Raw genomic sequence first — 18,549 nt, 5'->3', positions numbered from 1 at the left:
AGAACAGAATTGCATGAGCAAAATAATTTGCGCCTCAAGGCACAGCAAGCATTTAGAAAAAGACATGATATCCATGATATCAGAGATATCGCTGAAAAAACAACAACTTTTTTTTCCTTTTATTTAAAGGAATGCTAATACTCTCTCTTTAAAAAGAAAGGCAATTTCCCCCAAGCGTTTAAAAGCATTACATCCGCTAAACAAACAAAGACCTGTGCACAGTCTCTTTAACCCAAGAAATTTGGAGCGTTAAATACACTAACCAAATAAAACAGAGACCTCTAACCCTTCGCTTCTACTGAGATGTCTTACCTGACCTCCGTACACCAAATCTTGGATAGAACAGCAGACGAGACAGATCCCCTGCCGACCATGAGAAGCTTGCAATGTCGGAAAGACGCTGCTCTGCTAACACCTAAAAGCAGAAGAGCAGGTCACATGACCATCCAGCCAACACAATTGCACGCTAATTGAAAGCGCACCAGAAAAAAAAAACGCCACAGTAAATCTCTTGCAGTTTCCAAGTATTCCGTGTCTAACAGCCGACTGTCATGAAAGCATGTTAAAAGGTATAATCACTCATTTCTAAAAAATAAAGCAAACCGTTACTCCCACAGTAAATCTCTTGCGTTTTCCAGTGATAGTTTCACAACACATACCCCCAATAATGAGCCATTGAAATAAAGGTTAAAATTTTACATTAACCCCTTAGTCTCCACACATGTGTCTGTCCCCTGCCAGTAGATATCCCAACCCAAAGATATAAAATGTCCCCAGAAGTTGCAGCCTCTTTAAGTGCAATGTCTCCAGAACCTAGAAGACAAAAAAACACTTACCTGCAATCTATCTGTCAGGCAGGACGACAGCTCACAAGGTGTGAGAAGACACACACTCCTCACAGAGACCTGAAAAAAGAGAAAGAACAGAGTAAACCTACTCTGGCTTTCTATACCATGGGCAGCAAATATGCTAGGAAAACAGAGCAAGGCCCACCTCACAAGTTTCTAACTGCTTTAAAGCCACCACTACCCTACTGAAGAGATTAACGTGGACTATAACTAGACCCCAAAATCTTGCATGTACCGAAAGAAATCCAATTTTCTTCAGACACCAGAACTTCACCTCCAGCATTGACAGAGGCAAAAATAATGACTGGGGATTATGGGTAGGGGAGTGACAATATTTGAAATAGCATAAAACATTCTGAGTCTGACTATGTCAATGTCTTGTTCTTTAGAAATACAAGATTATTTCCCATACGCATTCCTTAGCTATTACAACACATTAAAATAAAACAAGTCGCAAAAGCAAAACTGAGAATATCCTATGTTTTCTACATTTTATATATTTGTCAAAAAGGTGTAAATCATAATGTAAATTGACACTGGTTTAGAAAAAGATAAAGTAAAAGAAGAAGAAGAAGTGGAAAAAAAAAAGAAAAAGATGTCGCCTCTTCAGACCACTGGTTCGTCTTGTGGATAGTTTCTGGATGCTCCATCATTAAACAAACAGTCTACCTCTAAACTGTATCTTGATATAAAAAAAATGCACAGAAGCCTAGACCTAAAAGTATACAAGTGCTGAATCAGGAAATAGCTTTCTAAAGGACCTTTATTCTATGTAGAGAGTAATTGGTTATCTCGTATAGTAGAATAAAACAATATCTTTTGAAAGTTTTCTATACTGTTTTCGAGCCATGCCACTTTTTCCGACATATTATAAAAAAAAATTCCCACTCACTATCTCATCCCACATGGGAAGCTCTCTCCTTCCAGTGTCTCGTTATACAAATTCTTGTGGCAGTGCAAGCTATTTTAATAAACTGATTAATGATTAATGTGAATGTTGAACTTGTTAACTCGTTCATATAGTAGCTTGCTTGTTGGGCTGTTAAAGTCAAGGTTTCATTTAAAGTTCTGCTTAGGTAGGTAGAGAGTCTAGTCCAGATAGAAGCTAACTCCAAACATTCCCACCACATATGTACATAAGTACCCTTTTACCCACAGCCTCTATAGCATAATTTAGAGTTGTTTGTTTTAGATTGCAAGGTAATAGCAGGCGTAAGATACAATCTAAAGGTTGTTTTAATAGTATTTCCCTCAAATCTGAACTAATTAGTCCTCTGCATGAATTATATGGGATGTCATTCCACTTTCCAGAGTAATATTCATTCTTCAGCTCTTTCTCCCATCTAGTTAACAAGCCTGGTTTGACAGCTTCTGGCAGTTTAAAGCCAAGTATAATTGAGTAATTGCTTTCTTAGGTCTAGATTTAGAGCTACAGAAGATTTCAAGTGTAGTCGGGGCTCCCATCCCAAAATCAGAAATGTAAGCTTTAATGCCAGATGCCAATTGTAGATATACACACTAAACAGACACTTTATTTGGTACACCTGTTCAATTGCTTGGTAATACAAATTGCTAATCAGCCAATCACATAGCAGCGACTCAATGCATTTAGGCATCTAGACGTGGTGAAGATGACTTGCTGAATTAAAAACTGAGCATCACGACTTCCGGTGGGTGGTTCTAGAAGATGGCTGCGAGCTTCTCTAGCTCTGAAGAAAATCTCTTCTAATATCTGCAATTTCGCCATCTTTCTATGCCATCTGCATCTCCCTTGAGAGACAGGCTGTCCGGGAAACTCTAGCAGATAGAAGCATACTAACCTCTTCTTCCCCGGAAGGCATTTTACTAAGTTATAATCCACAAAGGATTATTAAGCAATAGAACCGGAAAAGGACATTGCTATGCAGATAATCACAGCTTTAATGCCTATTTTCGAACTCCTAAGCTATGAAAGCCTACATGAAGCGGTTCAGGCAACTAAGAGATCCTCTCCCACAAAAATTGATAAAGCACTGATAGTGGTACCTACCACCATGCCCGCTAATAAGGCTCCGATATTTCAACAACAGTCAAGACATCATTCTTCATGCCACGCCATGTGGTTGGATGATACACAGCCTGATTCATGCAATGGCGGAGCGCCACCTCGTAATCCCTGGATAGCCTCTTTGCCGAATGGCACTAATTACTACAGTTCAAAACCCGCTCTGAGAGAACACTATGGAACCTCCACAACATATCGCTCATCCATGCTTACCTATACAGGCAGCAGATTGGCCCTCCATACCACCAGGGCTCTGAATGAATGCACATTATGCATACATGAGGGAAAGACCTGACCTGCAATTGCCAACATCTGTCACGGGGCTCTCTGTGATGGCGCACACATGCAAACTGAGAAGATTGGCAGACCCGAATACTATTCGACGCACCTCAGATTACCCGAAGAAACAGGATGGCCACCATGTCAAGGACACTTTAAAATATGATTGAAGAGCAAGGGGTATAGGCTGACAGAGCGCTGGATCATCATAACTGCAGGCTAGTGTATTGCTTCTGTAATCTGCCGTTTTTAAGTCTGCTATTAAATGCCCGGGAATATACGTTATGGTTTCATGCCTTAATTAAAGTATGCACACTACCATAAGACTCAGCCCATAGCTGACGCATATGTACAATTTTGCATGTATACATACCCTTGAGATTTAGTTTTTGCGTAGAATAATTGATATTCCCCTTTTACTAATAGAGATCCTCCATTCTGATTGAACACATAGCAACAACTGCTCTATGACGCTTTATTTCGGATAGGTAGAAATAAGCATCATAATAAATGGTGCATCACTGATACTACTCTGTTTTCTGTTGTTATTGGGGGGGGGTTCTCTTCCTTTTCTCTTTTTCTTCTCTCTTTTTTCTTGTTGGTGTTAGAATGAGCTGCATGTTTGTGCTGGATTCCACTGTTTTAAACATGCTTGTACATTTGCCCACTGCATATGTCTACATACTGGAATACTGTGTATAGCACTAACTGGAAAAATTATACTGCCACATGTTGTGTCTTTATTAACTAGCTTTAAGTTACATGTTAGTTTTACTGTTGACTCTGTTGAGGTGCGAGCACATTATATAGAGACAACAATCTTATAGTTTGGTGTACCTAATAAAGTGGCCGGTGAGTTTATAACAATGCAATCACATTTCCCCATCATTGTGTTAGAAAGGAAGGGGCATAAATATTTACTTTTTAACAGTAAGTTTCTGCCTATTAGCACAGCTTGTAATACATTTCACTCTACCTTGAATGGGTTGCACTTTTATTTTAGTCTCGGGAAGCCATTTGAGAAGCGTTTAGGATTACCTCATTAAGAAATTTATATATTATGAATTTATGACTTAAGTCATTCATTTTAATTGGAGTTTTCCCAGCTTTTTTATTTATACCTGTAAAATATATGTAGTTCTATTGATGCCATACATACAGAAATATATCTTACTATATGGTTTAATTATACTTTAATATTTTTGTTTAGAATATTGTCTGTCAAGGGAGTGTTTGGATTGCTTATGCTGTACTATTTTCTTTTGCTATTATATCCTGAATCCTGTTTAGGAGACTGTAGCATGTTTTTAAAGGAATTAAAAAATCTCTTCTATTCTTGCAATCAACAAAAGTCAAGAATTGTGTTTTAACTTACCAGTAATGACTCATCTGAGGCCCAGGTGACAGGATCTGCAGAAACTGTGCGGATGCTTGACAATCCTGTTAGAGACACATTGGACAGTCTACGCTTTCGGACACCTGTGCAGTTGTTTGGTATCTTGAAGGCACATCTCTTGTGGTAGTTTAAGCCACACCCTGAGGGAAGTGAATAACTGTGAAACACACCTATACTTCAGAAGTAATGCTGGGCTGTCGTGTGGCAAGGACATCTCATTAAGAAAACAAAAAGAACAATGTTTGGAGGGAGTGAGGGAAGTGACAACGGCTTAATAGGCAACAGACAGACAAAATATCGTTAAAATACATGAGAGATCTTAAAAAAGGAAGAGTGTTAAAATGTCAAATTTGGTTAGTTCACCGTGAAAGGTTTTCAATTACAATGCTTGAGATAGAAAACTTAAAAACTATGGTTATATATGCCACACTTACCCTCACACTTAAGGCCTTGCCTCACCAGACCCCAAAGCATCTCTCCACAGTGGTCACAGAAAGCAGGAGCCCGATACGAGTGGACAAACAGAGCATGGGGTCGAATCTGGAAATCCTCAAAAGTAGCTGAGGCTGTAAATGGACAGTGATAATTAAACTTTTTACTGATATACATTTTCCAGGCTAAGGAGAAGACACAGGCAAATCAAGGGCAGATAATGAGATGTTAGGGCAGAATGGCTGAATTTGAATTATGGTTTAGACTGAACTAGGATAAGAAGAGAGGGAATATCAGGACTACATTTTTTATTTATTTATTTATAAAATATTTTACCAGGAAGGATACATTGAGATTTCTCTCGTTTTTATTGACACATAAGATTTTTCAATAAAACCCAACTCCGATAAAATGTTTATCAATTTAAAAATGCATTCTACGGAATATACATTACAACTTGTTTTATAATTAATACAGCTAGCTTATACAGGTAGTCAAGTTTCTGTATAGCTTACTTTTAATACTGGTTTTGCTGTGGTTACTAACATCATCCATGGTCATTAATAGTATTCTTGTGGGTTGTGACCACTTGAATACACAAGATTGTTCCGTTCTAAGCTAGCAACCCACAAAACAAACCACAAAGAATATATTTGACACAACACTGTACAACAGCAACAGAATCCATTTTTACAGAGGTGTTAAATGTACCCAACTCAATTTTAAGATCAGTAATATATATATATTTATAATAAGGGAGCAAAAAAAATAATGGAAGTATACTGTAAAGTTGTTTTGCTATGCATTATTAAGCATTTTAAACTACAATATCAACAAGAACTTTATAAAAAAAAAAAAAGTTGGTCAGGATCCCTTTATCGTGCATGTTTTATTTTCCGATGGAATAAAGTGAATGTTTTAATATGGTCACAGTAGTCTGCTTGCATTTTGTTTCTCTTGAATAATTTCTGCTCTGTAGATAGGAAAAAAACATAATTTATGTAAGAACTTACCTGATAAATTCATTTCTTTCATATTAACAAGAGTCCATGAGCTAGTGACGTATGGGATATACATTCCTACCAGGAGGGGCAAAGTTTCCCAAACCTTAAAATGCCTATAAATACACCCCTCACCACACCCACAAATCAGTTTAACGAATAGCCAAGAAGTGGGGTGATAAGAAAAAAAGTGTGAAGCATATAAAATAAGGAATTGGAATAATTGTGCTTTATACAAAAAAATCATAACCACCACAAAAAAGGGTGGGCCTCATGGACTCTTGTTAATATGAAAGAAATGAATTTATCAGGTAAGTTCTTACATAAATTATGTTTTCTTTCATGTAATTAACAAGAGTCCATGAGCTAGTGACGTATGGGATAATGAATACCCAAGATGTGGATCTTTCCACACAAGAGTCACTAGAGAGGGAGGGATAAAATAAAGACAGCCAATTCCTGCTGAAAATAATCCACACCCAAAATAAAGTTTAATGAAAACATAAGCAGAAGATTCAAACCGAAACCACTGCCTGAAGTACCTTTCTACCAAAAACTGCTTCAGAAGAAGAGAATACATCAAAATGGTAGAATTTAGTAAAAGTATGCAAAGAGGACCAAGTCGCTGCTTTGCAAATCTGATCAACTGAAGCTTCATTCCTAAACGCCCAGGAAGTAGAAACTGACCTAGTAGAATGAGCTGTAATCCTCTGAGGCGGAGTCTTACCTGATTTAACATAGGCAAGATGAATTAAAGATTTCAACCAGGATGCCAAAGAAATGGCAGAAGCTTTCTGGCCTTTTCTAGAACCAGAAAAGATGACAAATAGACTAGAAGTCTTTCGGAAAGATTTAGTAGCTTCAACATAATATTTCAAAGCTCTAACAACATCCAAAGAATGTAACGATTTTTCCTTAGAATTCTTAGGATTAGGACATAATGAAGGAACCACAATTTCTCTACTAATGTTGTTGGAATTCACAACCTTAGGTAAAAATTCAAAAGAAGTTCGCAACACCGCCTTATCCTGATGAAAAATCAGAAAAGGAGACTCACAAGAAAGAGCAGATAATTCAGAAACTCTTCTGGCAGAAGAGATGGCCAAAAGGAACAAAACTTTCCAAGAAAGCAATTTAATGTCCAATGAATGCATAGGTTCAAACGGAGGAGCTTGAAGAGCTCCCAGAACCAAATTCAAACTCCATGGAGGAGAAATTGACTTAATGACAGGTTTTATACGAACCAAAGCTTGTACAAAACAATGAATATCAGGAAGAATAGCAATCTTTCTGTGAAAAAGAACAGAAAGAGCAGAGATTTGTCCTTTCAAGGAACTTGCGGACAAACCCTTATCTAAACCATCCTGAAGAAATTGTAATATCCTCGGAATTCTAAAAGAATACCAAGAAAAATGATGAGTAAGACACCAAGAAATATAAGTCTTCCAGACTCTATAATATATCTCTCTAGATACAGATTTACGAGCCTATAACATAGTATCAATCACAGAGTCAGGGAAACCTCTTTGACTAAGAATCAAGCGTTCAATCTCCATACCTTTAAATTTAAGGATTTCAGATCCGGATGGAAAAAAGGACCTTGCGACAGAAGGTCTGGTCTTAACGGAAGAGTCCATGGTTGGCAAGATGCCATCCGGACAAGATCCGCATACCAAAACCTGTGAGGCCATGCCGGAGCTATTAGCAGAACAAACGAGCATTCCCTCAGAATCTTGGAGATTACTCTTGGAAGAAGAACTAGAGGCGGAAAGATATAGGCAGGATGATACTTCCAAGGAAGTGATAATGCATCCACTGCCTCCGCCTGAGGATCCCGGGATCTGGACAGATACCTGGGAAGTTTCTTGTTTAGATGAGAGGCCATCAGATCTATCTCTGGAAGCCCCCACATTTGAACAATCTGAAGAAATACCTCTGGGTGAAGAGACCATTCGCCCGGATGCAACGTTTGGCGACTGAGATAATCCGCTTCCCAATTGTCTACACCTGGGATATGAACCGCAGAGATTAGACAGGAGCTGGATTCCGCCCAAACCAAAATTCGAGATACTTCTTTCATAGCCAGAGGACTGTGAGTCCCTCCTTGATGATTGATGTATGCCACAGTTGTGACATTGTCTGTCTGAAAACAAATGAACGATTCTCTCTTCAGAAGAGGCCAAAACTGAAGAGCTCTGAAAATTGCACGGAGTTCCAAAATATTGATCGGTAATCTCACCTCCTGAGATTCCCAAACTCCCTGTGCCGTCAGAGATCCCCACACAGCTCCCCAACCTGTGAGACTTGCATCTGTTGAAATTACAGTCCAGGTCGGAAGAACAAAAGAAGCCCCCTGAATTAAACGATGGTGATCTGTCCACCACGTTAGAGAGTGTCGAACAATCGGATTTAAAGATATTAATTGATATATCTTCGTGTAATCCCTGCACCATTGGTTCAGCATACAGAGCTGAAGAGGTCGCATGTGAAAACGAGCAAAGGGGATCGCGTCCGATGCAGCAGTCATAAGACCTAGAATTTCCATGCATAAGGCTACCGAAGGGAATGATTGAGACTGAAGGTTTCGACAAGCTGTAATCAATTTTAGACGTCTCTTGTCTGTTAAAGACAGAGTCATGGACACTGAATCTATCTGGAAACCCAGAAAGGTTACCCTTGTTTGAGGAATCAAAGAACTTTTTGGTAAATTGATCCTCCAACCATGATCTTGAAGAAACAACACAAGTCGATTCGTATGAGACTCTGCTAAATGTAAAGACTGAGCAAGTACCAAGATATCGTCCAAATAAGGAAATACCACAATACCCTGTTCTCTGATTACAGACAGAAGGGCACCGAGAATCTTTGTGAAAATTCTTGGAGCTGTAGCAAGGCCAAACGGTAGAGCCACAAATTGGTAATGCTTGTCTAGAAAAGAGAATCTCAGGAACTGAAAATGATCTGGATGAATCGGAATATGCAGATATGCATCCTGTAAATCTATTGTGGACATATAATTCCCTTGCTGAACAAAAGGCAATATAGTCCTTACAGTTACCATCTTGAACGTTGGTATCCTTACATAACGATTCAATAATTTTAGATCCAGAACTGGTCTGAAGGAATTCTCCTTCTTTGGTACAATGAAGAGATTTGAATAAAACCCCATCCCCTGTTCCGGAACTGGAACTGGCATAATTACTCCAGCCAACTCTAGATCTGAAACACAATTCAGAAATGCTTGAGCTTTCACTGGATTTACTGGGACACGGGAAAGAAAAAAACTCTTTGCAGGAGGTCTCATCTTGAAACCAATTCTGTACCCTTCTGAAACAATGTTCTGAATCCAAAGATTGTGAACAGAATTGATCCAAATTTCTTTGAAAAAACGTAACCTGCCCCCTACCAGCTGAACTGGAATGAGGGCCGTACCTTCATGTGAACTTAGAAGCAGGCTTTGCTTTCTAGCAGGCTTGGATTTATTCCAGACTGGAGATGGTTTCCAAACTGAAACTGCTCCTGAGGACGAAGGATCAGGCTTTTGTTCTTTGTTGAAACGAAAGGAACGAAAACGATTGTTAGCCCTGTTTTTACCTTTAGATTTTTTATCCTGTGGTAAAAAAGTTCCTTTCCCACCAGTAACAGTTGAAATAATAGAATCCAACTGAGAACCAAATAATTTGTTTCCCTGGAAAGAAATGGAAAGTAGAGTTGATTTAGAAGCCATATCAGCATTCCAAGTCTTAAGCCATAAAGCTCTTCTGGCTAAGATAGCCAGAGACATAAACCTAACATCAACTCTAATAATATCAAAAATGGCATCACAGATAAAATTATTAGCATGCTGGAGAAGAATAATAATATCATGAGAATCACGATCTGCTACTTGTTGCGCTAGGGTTTCCAACCAAAAAGTTGAAGCTGCAGCAACATCAGCCAATGATATAGCAGGTCTAAGAAGATTACCTGAACACAGATAAGCTTTTCTTAGAAAAGATTCAATTTTTCTATCTAAAGGATCCTTAAACGAGGTACCATCTGACGTAGGAATGGTAGTACGTTTAGCAAGGGTAGAAATAGCCCCATCAACTTTAGGGATTTTGTCCCAAAATTCTAACCTGTCAGGCGGAACAGGATATAATTGCTTAAAACGTTTAGAAGGAGTAAATGAATTACCCAATTTATCCCATTCTTTGGAAATCACTGCAGAAATAGCATTAGGAACAGGAAAAACTTCTGGAATAACCGCACGAGCTTTAAAAACCTTATCCAAACGTATAGAATTAGTATCAAGAGGACTAGAATCCTCTATTTCTAAAGCAATTAGTACTTCTTTAAGTAAAGAGCGAATAAATTCCATCTTAAATAAATATGAAGATTTATCAGCATCAATCTCTGAGATAGAATCCTCTGAACCAGAAGAGTCCAAAGAATCAGAATGATGGTGTTCATTTAAAAATTCATCTGTAGAGAGAGAAGATTTAAAAGACTTTTTACGTTTACTAGAAGGAGAAATAACAGACAAAGCCTTCTTTATGGATTCAGAAACAAAATCTCTTATGTTATCAGGAACATTCTGCACCTTAGATGTTGAGGGAACTGCAACAGGCAATGGTACATTACTAAAGGAAATATTATCTGCTTTAACAAGTTTGTCATGACAATTATTACAAACAACAGCTGGAGGAATAGCTACCAAAAATTTACAGCAGATACACTTAGCTTTGGTAGATCCAGCAGGCAGTGATTTTCCTGTAGTATCTTCTGGCTCAGATGCAACGTGAGACATCTTGCAATATGTAAGAGAAAAAACAACATATAAAGCAAAATAGATCAAATTCCTTATAAGACAGTTTCAGGAATGGGAAAGAATGCCAAATATCAAGCTTCTAGCAACCAGAAGCAAACGAAAAATGAGACTGAAATAATGTGGAGACAAAAGCGACGCCCATATTTTTTAGCGCCAAATAAGACGCCCACATTATTTGGCGCCTAAATGCTTTTGGCGCCAAAAATGACGCCACATCCGGAACGCCGACATTTTTGGCGCAAAATAACGTCAAAAAATGACATAACTTCCGGCGACACGTATGACGCCGGAAACGGAAAAGAATTTTTGCGCCAAAAAAGTCCGCGCCAAGAATGACGCAATAAAATGAAGCATTTTCAGCCCCCGCGAGCCTAACAGCCCACAGGGAAAAAAGTCAAATTTTTGAGGTAAGAAAAATATGATAAATCAATGCATAATCCCAAATATGAAACTGACTGTCTGAAAATAAGGAAAGTTGAACATTCTGAGTCAAGGCAAATAAATGTTTGAATACATATATTTAGAACTTTATAAATAAAGTGCCCAACCATAGCTTAGAGTGTCACAGAAAATAAGACTTACTTACCCCAGGACACTCATTTACATGTTTGTAGAAAGCCAAACCAGTACTGAAACGAGAATCAGTAGAGGTAATGGTAAATATAAGAGTATATCGTCGATCTGAAAAGGGAGGTAAGAGATGAATCTCTACGACCGATAACAGAGAACCTTATGAAATAGACCCCGTAGAAGGAGATCACTGCATTCAATAGGCAATACTCTCTTCACATCCCTCTGACATTCACTGCACGCTGAGAGGAAAACCGGGCTCCAACTTGCTGCGGAGCGCATATCAACGTAGAATCTAGCACAAACTTACTTCACCACCTCCCTTGGAGGCAAAGTTTGTAAAACTGATTTGTGGGTGTGGTGAGGGGTGTATTTATAGGCATTTTAAGGTTTGGGAAACTTTGCCCCTCCTGGTAGGAATGTATATCCCATACGTCACTAGCTCATGGACTCTTGTTAATTACATGAAAGAAAGGGGTCAATCTTCTTGAAAAAGCCCTAACTCAATAATATGCCCATAGCCATCCCAGATTTCCCAACCTACAAAATGGTTGAAACCACAATGTTTAAAAAACAAACAGACCTTATTCCACAACATCAACAACTCAGAAGTCATGAGGACACTGCTAACATATGTCCAGGTTTTGGTGATGGAATGAATAAGGAGACAGAAGCTTGGAAATAACAGTAGCACTGCAAGAACAACCAGATGTCAGAGCTAGATTATTATTGTTCATGCAAAAGCCTGAAGAATAGTTTGACATGCTTGATCTATTAAGTCACCAACAAAAGTAGAACTATTGAAAGAGTTTGTGTTTCCAAGAGATCATCATCATATCTACAGTGATCATCCTTCTTGGAAACATCCTATATGAATAAAATGCAGTTTTCTACTTCTAGGCTTACCCACAAAATATTCCTAAGCAAATACTATTCTCATTGATGTATGGTTTGGTAGCTGATAAAATATGCTTCCAGGTTCTGATGTTCTAGAATGTGAATAGCTGAGATCACTCTCATGTTGATTTCTGTCTAAAAGAAAATACAACAAAAACTCTCTCACTGTGATCTTACTGTAGTTATTTGTTCCCTGATACACAATAGGAATCATGCTTACATGCAGTGAAGATGACATGATGCTACAACCTCAATCAAAGAGACTGGAATCTGTCATGATAAAAAACATGTTTTCTGCAGTACAGAAACTGAAAAACCACCTGGTAAGAAGAAGATTCAATTTCCTCTTAGCTCAGACGCAAAGGTGAAACCAGACTAAAGGAACAATATCAAGAGCAGAATAGTCTTGGAAATTCTTCTATCAGTAAGAAACACTCTACAAAGACTGGCAACAAAAAAACAAATTGCATACTAATTAATAAAAGCTGATACTCACTGCTATAACAAATTGGATACTAATTAACCAAGAAGCTTTAATACAGATCATACAGATCTAGAGACTACAAGCTTTCTCTGGCTTTCCATATAAATTAGGAGACTTAACCCATTGTAAGAATTTTTAGATTTTATTTATAGACACTGGTGTCTTTAAGAGATGTATCTATATTAATAAATATCTATTAATAAATACATGTTTTATATATCCTATTGATTGCATGTATATTTTTTATTTAACACATCACATATTTTTTTATATAACTTACATTTATATGTTTTAGTAGTTGCTATTTTGCGCTTCCCTAACATCTCTTTTCTTTAACAAACAACCTGTTAATGGAACCACAAACAAGCTTTAAGAGAGACTACTGCCAACAATAGATCTGAATAGCTGGAATCGCCAGAGAAGCGCAACAGGTCAGTTCCTATAAAAACACCTTTACAACCCACCGAAAAAAACACACACATTACTAACAGTTTTTAAATACACCTTTACACAAATAAGTGTCAATCTATTTTCCTAATCAATTCCTTGCTTAAAATTGTCTAATAGACTTGTAATAAAAACAACAATAATAAAATCATAATTTTCCTAGATCTTAGGAAAAACACAAAAGCACTATTACTTCTGTAATCACTTCTGTAATCCGCGTCTAGACAGACTACTAATTTATCAAACATTGCCTATTATTGCGCCCAATTTGACGCAAATAAATTCAGCTTAATTTTTTACTTATGCAGTGAACAATAATTTGGAGCGCTCAAATTGAAACAAATTGAGGCGGACATTCTCCTAAAAGTTCACTTCTATTTATAGACACTTTGATTAATCTAGGCCTTTGTGCTTACAAAAAGTGCAAAAACAAATTCTGCTTACCAGATATTTCCATTTCCTTCTGTATAAAGTGAGTCCACGGCAAAGGAAGAGGCAAAGGAGGAGGCAAAGAAACCCCAGCCAAAGGCTTAAAATACCTCTCTGACTTCCCCCATCCCTTCTTATTCAGAACCTGCCTGGGATAAGAAGCCGTGACATCAGAAAGGAGTTCTCCACAGACCTATTGAAATCTTGATAATAATTATAGGTATTTTGTGTTTATTTTATGTCCCATTTTAGTTTAAAGAACTGTATCTTTGGCATATCCTGTTATTTTTAATGTTTTTGTATTTTGGCACTTGTATTTGTCTTTTGTTATTAAACATATAAATAATCTAATTCTGTCTTTGGGCTCTAATATCTGAATTCACACTTTGAAGAGACAAGGTTAAAGGTACATTACCTAACTGTTAATTGTGTGAGTTATTGGGTTTCCAAGACATCCTTAGTCAAAACTCTTGGTGGTGGCAGCATTAGTAATCTGGGGTGGTGTAGGCAGGATTTAAGGGTTAATTTTGTGTCCCTTTTGGTCCTTTGTAGAGTTAAAGGTTTAAGGGGGAACCAGTGGCTGTGTGCTATTAATCCCTTCACGCCCACACTCTCCCCATAGCGACGGCTGGGTGGATAGGTGTAGTCTTCACAACCAGTTTTAAAAAGAAAGGTGTCAAAGATTGCTGCAACTGTATCTGACAAGCTAGAAAGGTCTTCAGAATTGGATACATCACTGCAAAAAGGGGACACGGAAAGCTATTTTCGCAGTTTAGGTGAGGAATATGAAACACTTATTCAGGAAGTTAAAGAAAAATTAAAAACTGCCAAACTGTAGACAAACATTCTTAGCTTATTTCCTAAAAGTTGTAGTTTTTAAAAAAAAATCCAGAATGAGTTTAACCCCTTAATGACCACAATTTACCCTGTATGTCACTGGTCGTTAAGGGTTTTTTCAGGACATAATAGCACAAGTCTAGCAAGAACACACTATTAATGCACTCCCTCCAGCAGGCTTTGTGGAATAGAGCAGTCTCAACGCTGGTGGCAAGACCGTGCTATAAAACAATCAAGTCCCCAAAAAAGGGCAGCGACATACAGGGTACGTCGCTTGTCCTTAAGGGGTTAAAGCTAGCCAGACTAAGAAATGTGGGTGGCGTTTTGCAACATATTGCAAGTAATTGTCGTCAAAAAGTTAAATGAGGCTATTGTCAAATTAGTAAAGATGTTTTATGAAAATGATAAATGCAGTCTTTCTTGCCAGAAGAGGATGGCACCAAAGCACCCTTTAAGGAACTAGCCGATAATCCTTTGTCCAAGCCCTCTTGCAGAAAAGACAATATTCTAGCAATCCTAACCTTACTCCATGAGTAATTCTTGGATTCACACCAATAAGGATATTTACTCCATATCTTGTGGTAGATTTTCCTGGTAACAGGCTTTCGTGCCTGTATTAATGTATCAATGACTGACTCGGAGAAGCCACGCTTTGATAGAATCAAGCGTTCAATCTCCATGCAGTCAGTCTCAGAGAAATTAGATTTGGATGATTGAAAGGACCTTGTATCAGAAGGTCCTGTCTTAGAGGCAGAGTCCATGGTGGAAAGGATGACATGTCCACTAGGTCTGCATACCAAGTCCTGCGTGGCCACGCAGGTGCTATCAGAATCACCAATGCTCTCTCCTGTTTGATTTTGGCAATCAGTCGAGGGAGCAGAGGAAACGGTGGAAACACATAAGCCAGGTTGAAGAACCAAGGCACTGCTAGAGCATCTATCAGCGTCGCTTCTGGGTCCCTGGACCTGGATCCGTAACAAGGGAGCTTGGCGTTCTGGCGAGACGCCATGAGATCCAACTCTGGTTTGCCCCAACAATGAATCAATTGAGCAAACACCTGCGGATGGAGTTCCCACTCCCCCGGATGGAAAGTCTGACGACTTAGAAAATCCGCCTCCCAGATCTCAACGCCTGGGATATGGATTGCTGACAGGTGGCAAGAGTGGGACTCTGCCCAGCGAATTATTTTTGAGACTTCTAACATCGCTAGGGAACTCCTGGTTCCCCCTTGATGGTTGATGTAAGCCACAGTCGTGATGTCCGACTGAAATCTGATGAACCTCAGTGTTGCTAACTGAGGCCAAGCCAGAAGAGCATTGAATATCGCTCTTAACTCCAGAATATTTATTGGAAGGAGTTTCTCCTCCTGAGTCCACGATCCCTGTGCCTTCAGGGAGTTCCAAACTGCACCCCAACCTAGAAGGCTGGCATCTGTTGTTACAATTGTCCAATCTGGCCTGCGAAAGGTCATACCCTTGGACAGGTGGACCCGAGACAACCACCAGAGAAGAGAATATCTGGTCTCTTGATCCAGATTTAGCAGAGGGGACAAATCTGTGTAATCCCCATTCCACTGACTCAGCATGCATAATTGCAGCGGTCTGAGATGTAGGCGCGCAAATGGCACTATGTCCATTGCCGCTACCATTAAGCCGATTACCTCCATACACTGAGCCACCCAAGGGCGCGGAATGGAGTGAAGAACACGGCAAACATTTAGAAGTTTTGATAACCTGGACTCCGTCAGGTAAATTTTCATTTCTACAGAATCTATAAGAGTCCCTAAGAAGGAGACTCCTGTGAGTGGGGATAGAGAACTTTTTTCCTCGTTCACTTTCCACACGTGCGACCTCAGAAATGCCAGAACTATCTCTGTATGAGACTTGGCAACTTGAAAGTTTGACGCCTGTATCAGAATGTCGTCTAGATACGGAGCTACCGCTATGCCTCGCGGTCTTAGAACCGCCAGAAGTGAGCCCAGAACCTTTGTAAAGATTCTCGGGCTGTAGCCAACCCGAAGGGAAGAGCTACAAATTGGTAATGCCGGTCTAGAAAGGCAAACTTTAGAAACCGATGATGGTCTTTGTGAATCGGTATGTGAAGGTAGGCATCCTTTAGGTCCACTGTGGTCATGTACTGACCCTCTTGGATCATGGGTAGGATGGTCCGAATAGTTTCCATTTTGAAAGATGGAACTCTGAAGAATTTGTTTAAGATCTTTAGATCCAAAATTGGTCTGAAGGTTCCCTCTTTTTTGGGAACCACAAACAGATTTGAATAAAAACCCTATCCTTGTTCCGTCCGCGGAACTGGATGGATCACTCCCATAATTAGGAGGTCTTGCACACAGCGTAGGAATGCCTCTCTTTATCTGATTTGCAGATAGCCTTGAAAGATGAAATCTCCCTTGTGGAGGGGAAGCTTTGAAGTCCAGAAGATATCCCTGAGATATGATCTTGAACATCTCTTGCTCATTCCTGGGCGAAGAGAGAAAGTCTGCCCCCTACTAGATCCGTCGCCGGATAGGGGGCCGTTCCTTCATGCTGTCTTAGAGGTAGCAGCAGGCTTTCTGGCCTGCTTGCCTTTGTTCCAGGACTGGTTAGGTTTCCAGGCCTGCTTAGATTGAGCAAAAGTTCCCTCTTGCTTTGAAGCGGAGGAAGTTGATGCTGCACCTGCCTTGAAATTTCGAAAGGCACGAAAATTAGACTGTTTGGCCTTTGCTTTGGCCCTGTCCTGAGGAAGGGTATGACCCTTACCTCCAGTAATGTCAGCAATAATTTCCTTCAAACCAGGCCCGAATAAGGTCTGCCCCTTGAAAGGAATGTTGAGTAATTTAGACTTCGAAGTCACGTCAGCTGACAAGGATTTAAGCCATAGCGCCCTACGCGCCTGGATGGCGAATCCGGAACTCTTAGCCGTTAGTTTAGTCAAATGAACAATGGCATCAGAAACAAATGAGTTAGCTAGCTTAAGTGTTCTAAGCTTGTCAATAATTTCAGTCAATGGAGCTGTATGGATGGCCTCTTTCAGGGCCTCAAACCAGAATGCCACCGCGGCCGTGACAGGCGCTATGCATGCAAGGGGCTGTAAAATAAAACCTTTTTTTAATAAACATTTTCTTAAGGTAACCCTCCAATTTTTTATCCATTGGATCTGAAAAAGCACAACTGTCCTCAACCGGGATAGTGGCACGCTTTGCTAAAGTAGAAACTGCTCCCTCCACCTTAGGGACCGTCTGCCATAAGTCCCGTGTAGTGGCGTCTATTGGAAACATTTTTCTAAATATAGGAGGTGGGGAAAAAGGCACACCCGGTCTATCCCACTCCTTGCTAATCATTTCTGTAAGCCTTTTAGGTATAGGAAAAACATCAGTACACACCGGCACCGCATAGTATTTATCCAGCCTACACAATTTCTCTGGTACTGCAACTGTGTTACAGTCATTCAGAGCAGCTAATACCTCCCCAAGCAATACACGGAGGTTCTCAAGCTTAAATTTAAAATTAGAAATCTCTGAATCGGGTTTCCCCGAATCAGAGACGTCACCCACAGACTGAAGCTCTCCGTCCTCATGATCTGCATATTGTGACGCAGTATCAGACATGGCCCTTACAGCATCTGCGCGCTCTGTATTTCTCCTAACCCCAGAGCAATCGCGCTTGCCTCTTAATTCAGGCAACCTGGATAATACCTCTGACAGGGTATTATTCATGATTGCAGCCATGTCCTGCAAGGTAATCGCTATGGGCGTCCCTGATGCAAATGGCGCCATATTAGCGTGCATCCCCTGAGCGGGAGGCGAAGGGTCTGACACGTGGGGAGAGTTAGTCGGCATAACTTCCCCCTCGTCAGAATCTTCTGGTGATATTTCTTTTATAGTTAAAGACTGATCTTTACTGTTTAAGGTGAAATCAATACATTTAGTACACATTCTCCTATGGGGCTCCACCATGGCTTTCAAACATAATGAACAAGTTGTTTCCTCTGTGTCAGACATGTTTAAACAGACTAGCAATGAGACTAACAAGCTTGGAAAACACTTTAAACAAGTTTACAAGCAATATAAAAAACGTTA

General features: G+C 39.5%; 1 protein-coding gene across 1 annotated transcript in view; it reads right to left on the bottom strand.

The window, feature by feature from the left end:
- PRKD1 (protein kinase D1) overlaps positions 1-18,549 on the bottom strand; it is a 503,446-nt gene that overhangs the window by 244,550 nt on the left and 240,347 nt on the right. The window contains 2 exon segments of the mRNA XM_053697941.1: positions 4,547-4,707; positions 5,002-5,133. Coding sequence (XP_053553916.1) covers positions 4,547-4,707; positions 5,002-5,133 — 293 coding nt within the window.

This window comes from Bombina bombina, chromosome 1 (genome assembly GCF_027579735.1).
Source record: "Bombina bombina isolate aBomBom1 chromosome 1, aBomBom1.pri, whole genome shotgun sequence".
Lineage (NCBI taxonomy): Eukaryota > Metazoa > Chordata > Amphibia > Anura > Bombinatoridae > Bombina > Bombina bombina.
Note: the sequence above shows the minus strand (reverse complement) of the source record. Positions and strands in the feature narration are given on the sequence as shown.